At 47.9% G+C, this 9,289-nt stretch overlaps 1 protein-coding gene across 1 annotated transcript; it reads right to left on the bottom strand.

Annotated features, from left to right (window-relative positions):
* Positions 1–3,535: 3,535 nt before the first annotated feature.
* rgcc (regulator of cell cycle) lies at positions 3,536–8,363 on the bottom strand. The gene is made up of 5 exons (XM_056580481.1): positions 8,202–8,363; positions 7,842–8,015; positions 5,205–5,312; positions 4,879–4,941; positions 3,536–3,750 (listed from the first exon to the last, which is right to left on the bottom strand). Exons 1-5 carry the CDS (start codon positions 8,233–8,235, stop codon positions 3,743–3,745), a joined length of 387 nt encoding a protein of 128 aa, XP_056436456.1. The 5' UTR covers positions 8,236–8,363; the 3' UTR covers positions 3,536–3,742.
* Between the last annotated feature and the right edge of the window lie 926 nt (positions 8,364–9,289).

Genomic DNA, 9,289 nt, shown 5'->3' with positions numbered 1-9,289 from the left:
ACACACACACACACACACACACACACACACACACACACACACACACACACACACACACACACACACACACACACATACATACATACATACATCCATACATCCCTACACTAACCAGCATAAACACCCCACAAATAGTGCATAAATATGCACTTGCATATGCAATTACCCTTACAGACACATATGGACCCATAGGAACACACAATGTAAACATGAAACATAGGCGACCACACACAAACACGCGCACGCACACACAGACACACACAGACACACATACACACACACACACGCTTATTCCCACTTGTTGGACTGACAGCAGGGACATCTGGAGGCCAGGGTAGTGCAGGCTGTGGGGTAAGATGAACCTGGCATTAGGCCCCTCCATGTATTTCTGTCGCTTTAAGATGTGGACGCACATCTGTGACTGTCTCTGCCCATACTATTCCTAGACGGACCACCTTGCAGTGGGGGGGGGGGGGGGGGGTCCTCTGCAGTAAATCTTTCTCCAGGGGATATGATGCATGTTTGACCGAATGTGGATTAGCACTTCTTTTCGACATATTTTCCCTCTCACATCAATCATATCAATTCCTAATCCTCTTTTTACCCCTAGTCCCTTCACATGTATCTCTGTATCTCTGTCCCTCTGGATATGTGTGTGTGTGTGTGTGTGTGTGTGTGTGTGTGTGTGTGTGTGTGTGTGTGTGTGTGTGTGTGTGTGTGTGTGTGTGTGTGTGTGTGTGTGTTTGTGTGTGTGTGTGTGTGTGTGTGTGTGTGTGTGTGTGTGTGTGTGTGTGTGTGTGTGTGTGTGTGTGTGTGTGTGTGAGTGTGTGTGTTTGTGTGTGTGTGTGTGTGTGTGTGTGTGTGTGTGTGTGTGTGTGTGTGTGTGTGTGTGTGTGTGTGTGTGTGTGTGTGTCTCTCTCTCTCTACTACTCTGTTCACTCTGCTCCTCTATCTCTCTCTCTCCATTTTCACATTGCCTCTTTCTCTGCCTCTCTCTCTCTCTCTCTCTCTCTCTCTCTCTCTCTCTCTCTCTCTCTCTCTCTCTCTCTCTCTCTCTCTCTCTCTCTCTCTCTCTCTCTCTCTCTCTCCCTCTCTGTTCCCTCTTCTCCACTATCATACTCTCTCTCTCCCTCTCTGTTCCCTCTTCTCCACTATCTCACGTTCCCTCTTGATGCACTCTGCCCAGTTTGCGGACTCTCTGCCCAGTTTCCAACACTTCCAGCTCAATGCACCTTCCCCAGCCAACAGCTAGGTCCTGCCAGCAAGGTGAAGGCCCATGCCAACTGGGGGAATTGTCAGAAGTGGCGTCCCTCTTGGTATGGTGGTGGGGGTCATGTAATGTATCAACATGTTCCCAGAGGGTATTGCCCATGGCCCCAGACACTCTTTGGCAAGTGTCCCTTCCCTCGCCCGACGTATCTAATCTAGCCATAGCGTCTGTCACTGGGGAGCACAGCCATGCAGACAGGTGGGAAATGCCTTGAGATCCAGTGCCAGCGGTTCTGCCCCAGCCTGGTGCCAACAGGGCTAAAAGGAACAGCACTGGAGATGGATGTCCATTCTAGCTCCCTGCCCTCCCAGGAGCACGGACTGAGCGTTTGTGTTCCTGTACTGTCCGTCCGGCTCTGTGAGGCGGGCAGGCAGCCATGAGGATGGGTTGGTGTTTCTTCTCGAAACGCTCATGCTTATTGCTAGTGCTACAGGCAAAAGATGAGGTGTCCTACCCTCCGAAGACTCCCCCCTCACTCATAATGAAGAATCTCTCTAGCATGAAAAGGCATCCGATTAAAAGAAGGTTATGGTAAATCTAATCGGTTGGGGTCCTCCTCTATCTCACGTCCCTTGTAACTTACAACATTTCTCCACCACTCCGGAGAGGCTGGCCTTTTAAGCAGCTTTTTACTAGCGGGGATCAGAATAGAAATGCTTCGTTACACTGGGATCTTCTGCTCTATTCCCACCTGCCGCAGGGCCTCCGTGGAACTCACCCGGAAGTGTGTCTGCGTGTTGGTGAGTTGTTGACCTTTGACCCACCGTGTCGTCTCACTGCCACTAGAGAGATGTCCGCCGGAACCACCTGCTGCCCCTGTGCTGGAGTGGGTTAATGCCCCCCCCCCCCCCCCAAGCTGCCCCTCTCACTGTACCCCTCCATCTCTGCAAATAGACCCTGTCGCTGTGTGAGAGTTACACAGAGTTACATAACTACCTGCTTTGTGGAGAGTGAGATGAAGGATGACAGGAGGTACTGTACATTTACAATCTATGTCGTTTGTTCTGGTTGTATCACAGTGTGTTTGTGTTCTTCTTTGTGTGAATATACGTGCGCATCTGGCGCTTTTGGAATGTCAATCCCCATAAGGACAATATAATGCTTTCTATTTCAGTGGTGTTTTCCGCTTCCTGTGGACTGTGCATACCACCAGCATACCATGGAAATGCCCTAATGATTCTGAACCATAGTTTTGCTCAGGCCCCAATTCCTGGATTATTACATAATGGTCCATGACTATAATAAACATCAACTGTACTTCTACTTTCAAATTGGATCCTTAGATACATGAGTGTGTTAATTCCAGTTTCAACAGTGACATTTTTGAAGCCCCTTCTCTTCCAAGCCTCACTTGATGCCTTGAGACATTCAATGGGACGCTATTTTATCACTTTTAGCACCGTGCCTCAGCTCACAATGCATAGCTTCAAGTACATATCCATTGTGTGACCTTTTAATATTGCAGTAAAGGGTCTGAGCTGCTGGAATACTGTGTCAGGAAGAACAAGACGAGACAAGGCGTAGGTGTGTTAAAACAACGCTCCATACTTTAATATGATCTTTGGCAGATATTAGCTATTTTAAGTACATGCTATTGCTTTCCAGCGTTTCATCATCCAGAGCTGTTTAACATTCCAGTTGACATTTGTAAGAAAATATTAAAATTAGCTTCACTCCAGTCAATTGGTGTTACAAATGCCAATCAGACCCAAGACGCCCACCTTACTTTTTATCAAGGCAAATAGACTTTAAAACAGTTATTATGTACATAAAATACAAAAATATATTTCACCAACATAAAATAATTCTGACGGATAAATATACAATATCCAACTCTATACATTTACAAATATATTTCTTTCCTTTTGTAAAAAAAAGAAGCCGCTATTAAATACTCTTAAAACTTTAGGAGTTTAAAGTTTAGGAGAAATAAAGGAGTGAAGCTTGACTTCTTTCCTGGCGGGGAAAGCCGAGATTCCAACAGTTAAAGTTTCTAATTCCTCTCCTGCGCGGGACCGGGCCAGACTGGGACCAGGAGTGTTTGGCCCGTCCTCTCCTAGCCTCCATGCTGTGTGTCCGTTGAGCCAAAGGCTGCGCTGCTCTGAAATTCCATGGAAATTCCTAATTTACCCCTGCGTCGTTTCATGTTGGATCCTGTCCCGGGCCGATATAGCGCAGCCAACGGTAGCCCGGTGGCAGACCTGGATCTCCCCGGGGGATTGCTGTAGCCAAGCAATGGCAGGTGATGAAGGGGGGGGGGGGGGGGGGGGGGGGGGGGGTTGGAGAGAATAGGGTCCTGATGTTGAATCGCCTGGCGCGCCCGGCTGTATTCGGCCGTGGTTGAGGATCATAGAGCGGGGAAGAGAGAGAGAGTGTGGAGGGGGAGGTAGGGCCGCTGGGTGGTGTCTTCTGACTTCCTCCATCGCCTCTCCATGGCTACACTCCAGGAGGGGTGTCCACGGTGTCCCCTCATCACATGCCTGAGACAGAGAGACAGACAGAATGGTGGTTAGCTCTGGGGGGTTCTGAGGGTCCAATTCTCGGGGGGCCTATTCTTGGTGTCGCTGGGCATCATGTTTTATATGCTAGTCCACGTAAACACTGGAGACCCCAATAAACACCCCATTCAGGGCCTCAAGGGGGGTCCTGGCTGCCTGCCTGCCCAGCTGATCAAATGTCCACTTTTAACGGGATGCAATGGATATCCACCGTGTGGGGTGACTGAGCAACACACGGCAAGGAAAACAGGGGGAAGAAACGCACCCTGGTCCAGGGAGGGCGTAGAGAGAAAGCAAGGCTTGCCTAACCGTTGATACTCTAAACCACATATTTGTTCCACTGTAGGAAATCCTCTCACGTTTTCTTTGGATAATGTGCATGCAATCATCAACCTAGTCCCGATGCAAGCTCCAACCCTCATTACTAAGCCCTGTAGTGAGGAGCACTCCAAGACAAATAGAGGAAGCTCCTTTGGACCGTTAACCAGATGGCGGCACAGCGTTCGCCACGGTTACATTGTGCAATATCTCCACAGCACTTTCTCTCTTCCCCCCCTATGTTTGTGTGTGTGTGTGTGTGTGTCTGTGTGTGTGTGTGTGTGTGTGTGTGTGTGTGTGTGTGTGTGTGTGTGTGTGTGTGTGTGTGTGTGTGTGTGTGTGTGTGTGTGTGTGTGTGTGTGTGTGTGTGTGTGTGTGTGTGCGCACACAGTGTGTGTGTATGTGTGTGCATGTGTCTGTGTGTGATAAGGGATATGTGTGGCTAGTAGCTGCATTTTTGGAGTCTTAAGGGGGGGCTTCTGAGATGAGTGACAGATGAAACAGGATATGCACCAGTGGAACGCCATAGCCCCCTCCTCCCCCTCCGCCACTCTGTGAACCCTACCCCCTTCTAGGAAACATGCGGGAGATACTCTCCTGTGTGGCTCCATTAGTGAGTCGTTAGCATAGCTGACACACACGCACACGCACACACACACAAACACAAACACGCACGTGCACACAAACGCACAGACTGGGCTCTTTCTAAACTGATCCCTGGTAGATGCCTGGCCAGCACTCTGGGCACCGATCTGGCATGTGGTTTGACAGCGTGGCTGAGTTAACACTTACTCGCTAATGTCTTGTCGAGGTCGGCGATGAAATCCTCCAGTTCTTTGGTGTCGCCCAGTTTGGCTGTAAGCACAGGGAGAAAGGGGGGAAGAGTTTCATATTGGACCATTGCTATTGTCCACAATTCATTTTCTGGTCCTCTTTGCTGTATCTTTCAGTAAACTATTGCTGACAGTGGCTACCTTGACCGCAGTAAAGTTGCATTCAACTTTTCTTCAGGGGATTTAAAGAGGATATATTGCATGTGGAAAGATTCTTGAGTGTGTGTGTGTGTGTGCGTGTGTGCGTGCGTGCGTGCGTGCGTGTGTGAGCTGAGGGTGGCTCACCTTTGGGTGACAGGAGGGGAGGTGAGCTCGTGGCAGGTGACATCACAGTGGGGGAATTAAGTCTCTCATCGCTGAAGCTGAGGCTGTTTCTGTTCAGTGACTCTGCACCTGAGAGATGATAAAATAGAGAGAGAGAGAGAGAGAGAGAGAGAGAGAGCGAGAGAGAGAGAGAGAGAGAGAGAGAGAGAGAGAGAGAGAGAGAGAGAGAGAGAGAGAGAGAGAGATAATGAAAGACAGAAAGAAAGAGAGAGAGTGTGGAAAGAGAGAATGGTGGAATGATTATTAATAATTGTTCATATGTCCCAAAAAGCCTTGAGGCCAATTTAAAAAGAAAAGCACACGCTCCCACACACAAACACACGCATACACACATACACACACCCTGGTTTCTGACATGTGTCCGTGGAACAGCATGCAATCAACGCATTCTCATATGATGACAGGCCTTTTAAAAAGCTGACCTACAAGTGCCTATTTGAATGGGAACTTGGCAGACTCTGCAGTGGTAAAACCTCACACTCAGAGCCTCCGTCTCTCCAAACGTCTTCGCGGTAGAAGAAATATCTGCCATGGGACGTTATTTTAAATCAAACTAGATCCCCTCTTCAGAGCAATTTCTGACACATTTATCGACACATACTTTCTTCACTTGCGTTTCCCCAAGTACAAAAACCTCTGAGCCACCAGAAAACATGATACATAAGTGATGCGATGGTTCCTGTAATCCGCCAGAACCATATTTTCAAACTGCCACAGTGTGTGTCACCCATGGAGGTGTCACCCTATGCTCTTGGTTTTCTTCAGAAGAACAGCAGACTGAGAAAGGTCTTTTTATTTTTTTCAGGTGCTGTGCTATAAGACCACAGCCACATTCCGTTCTGCGCGTCCGACTTTGACAGTCTGTCTGAGTGTGTTTCTTCACACTTCAGTCTCTGCTGGCGCTGCCCTTTCTCCGGCTGCACGCTCGCTGGTCAGATTATGCTAAGGAGACGCCTCCGACCGCCTTGCCAACGCTGCTCTCTGTGTCCAGGGTGAAGTGAGTGTGTGTAAATGGATTAGGGAGCTCCTTAGCCTTTGAAAGGGGGAGGGGGGCTTCGCTGGACCCTGACCATGTGTCAAATATGTCAGAGATCTTACACACACACACACACACACACACACACACACCCTAAACAAAGCCCAGATTTGCCAGAAGTTCAACGCATTTAGCTAATTGTTCTCTTGATCTTGCACTTTTTCCCTTTCATTCTTTTTCCCAATTTTTTTCCTCTTTCTGTCACTCTCTCAAACGCATACCCAATAACACACACACACACACACACACACACACACACACACACACACACACACACACACACACACACACACACACACACACACACACACACACACACACACACACACACACACACACACACACACAGACGGCCTGGGGTTGCACCTCGGAGACCCTGCACAGCGTGCCTCTTTTCAACCCGTGACTCCAGCTCTCCATCCGTCAGGCCTCCACACACTAGGCTGCCCTCCCCATGGGGCGCCGCGCCCCACTTCCAAAGACTGCCATGGAGAGGACACCGGCCCCATAGGAATCTGATGCACCCCTGGCCCATCAACAAGCCCATTACGACCCCCACACACACATCAGCCAACGCATGGCCGTCCCCCGAGCGGTGCAAAGCGTGGTTATTACGCACTGGGGAACTGGCTAATCTCGCTGGTATTCCTGGTGTTTTGAGTGTGAGAACCCTACTTTTAACATTTCCGTGGTTTGATGTGTTCAGCGGTGGGCGAGAAGAGGCCAGCAGTTATAAGTATATTTTTCTCCATTCCTCTTTTTTTTTTCTTTAAAACTGTTCCCCAGACTGGCTGCAGCTCCTTTCCCCATCCCTGGTTGGAAACCCTGACGCACATGCTTCACGTGGCTGCTAAATCACATCACTCTCTGGAACTATGATGGCAAAAATGAGCAAAGCAGGGCAGGAGTGGCTGCTCCTGATGTGGCTCCATAGACAGACTCTGAATGGTAATGAGGAGCCCAGAAGAGCCTACAGCAGCACCATTCAGTCTCTCGTGATAACAATGCAACTGTAGGCGGCAGGCTTAAACAGTAGCTTTAATCTACCAAGATCTCTGGATCCAAGTCAAGGAACTCCCCACCCACAACCCCACCCCGCTTCTCGACTCTCTTTCTGTTTGTGTTTGTGAGTGTGTTTGTGTGTGTGTGTGTGTGTGTGTGTGTGTGTGTGTGTGTGTGTGTGTGTGTGTGTGTGTGTGTGTGTGTGTGTGTGTGTGTGTGTGTGTGTGTGTGTGTGTGTGTGTGTGTGTGTGTGTGTGTGTGTGTTGGTATTTGTGTGTGTGTGTTTGTATATGTGTGTGTGTGTGTGTGTGTGTGTGTGTGTGTGTGTGTGTGTGTGTGTGTGTGTGTGTGTGTGTGTGTGTGTGTGTGTGTGTGTGTGTGTGTGTGTGTGTGGGACAGACCAAAATCATATTATATTAAAATAGAATATGATATTAATATCCATTCACCTTGACAGTCAACTCCAGCTATCACCATATACTGTACATCCTGTACCACATATCTAAGAGTAGGTCTCTGTCAAAAACATCTCAAAGACCTATATTGGGGGTTGGACGTACTTTCTGAGTCGCTGAAGCCGCTGTCACTGACGCTGGCGCTGCTGCGTCTCTTCATGGTCTTCAGGTGCTCGTCGTATCTGAAGTGACGCTTCTCCAGCGGCGACGAGAAGTCCTCCATCACCGCGTCGAATTCACAGAGCACGTCATTAAGGTCTTCCTCGTCCACAAAAGTCGCTGCAAAAATTATGAAAAATTATATTAGAAGCTAATTTAAAGAAAATATAAAGTAACATATATATAGGCTAACATATAAAGTAAACTTACAGCAGCCTTATATTCTAGCAATAATAAAGTAATAATGTTATTGACCTCCAGAAAAGTTAAGTAATGTAGGTTTAAAAAAACAATATGTAAACTTACATTTGACCTGAGAATTCAATTTTGGAGACTTCATGGTTCCTCGTTGATGGGATAAGGATGCTGGATTATCCGGTCCAAAGGAAGAAGGTTTTATAGGATCCACTTGGTCTTTCTTGCGCTACCTGGTTAGTGTCGCTACTCCTGTCCTGATCTGAAGTGTCCCGCGCCGAGAAGTGCTTTTTCAATCTCCAGAGCACTTAGGGGGCGGTGACAAGGAGAGGGAGGGAGGGAGGGAGGGGGGAGAGGGAGCGAGAGAGGGAGGGAAGGAGGGAGAGAGAGAGAGAGAGAGAGAGAGAGAGAGAGAGAGAGAGAGAGAGAGAGAGAGAGGAGAGAGAGAGAGAGAGGAGAGAGAGAGAGAGAGAGAGAGAGAGAGAGAGAGAGAGAGAGAGAGAGAGAGAGAGAGAGAGAGAGAGAGAGCTATGAGCTTCTGGGCTAGAGTTACATTCGCTGGCGTCATCATCATCAAAAAAATTGTTTGCAAACAACAACTTGTTATTTGGTACGCTGAGAACTGACGCAGATATTATGTGGCTTATGATTTGAACATTTTGCGATGGTCAACTTTTTAATATAATTGTATTGACCTGCTGGGTGTGTATGATGTATGGATAAAGAGTGACCTGAATGTAATACGGTCCATAGAGAAGTGAGCACTTGATGTCATGAGTATATTTTCAGAAAGGCACATTATTTTGGGTTTATAGCGTTTGCAGCCTAGACATGACATTTCGCCTGTCTTGCGTCATGTCCTTCTCTTGCGAGGTAATAGCGACATCTGGCGGTGTAAAGGATGATTTCAATGTTTTTCAGTGTACCAGACCCCAAAATAATATAATTTATATGAACGAACCATTAACACCTTACATTTTCTACCATACACTGCCAAACACTTTGTAAACAAAGAGGGAGGTCTTTCAGTTTTTGTAAGATAATTGCACCCCATTAGCTGATCCGTGCCCACCAATAAAACAATGGCAAAATACTTATGATCTCCCTTCCCAGCAGGAATATGGATAGGTTTCTGGGAATGGGCTACCCCCTATCCCTACAGGCTACTTATAGGGGGATCAGTATCTGACAGTTCGGTC

The sequence above is a fragment of the Gadus chalcogrammus genome, chromosome 20, assembly GCF_026213295.1.
Source record: "Gadus chalcogrammus isolate NIFS_2021 chromosome 20, NIFS_Gcha_1.0, whole genome shotgun sequence".
NCBI lineage: Eukaryota > Metazoa > Chordata > Actinopteri > Gadiformes > Gadidae > Gadus > Gadus chalcogrammus.
The sequence above is the reverse complement of the archived record's forward strand: the minus strand, read 5'-3'. Positions and strand labels throughout refer to the sequence as shown.

Coding starts and splice junctions, on each gene's coding strand:
- rgcc (XM_056580481.1), bottom strand. CDS start 8,235: ATGAAGTCTCCAAAATTGAATTCTCAGGTCAAAT. Junction 8,016..8,201: donor ATTGAATTCTCAGGTCAAAT/GTAAGTTTACAT, acceptor TAATTTTTGCAG/CGACTTTTGTGGACGAGGAA. Junction 5,313..7,841: donor CGGCTTCAGCGACTCAGAAA/GTACGTCCAACC, acceptor ATCATCTCTCAG/GTGCAGAGTCACTGAACAGA.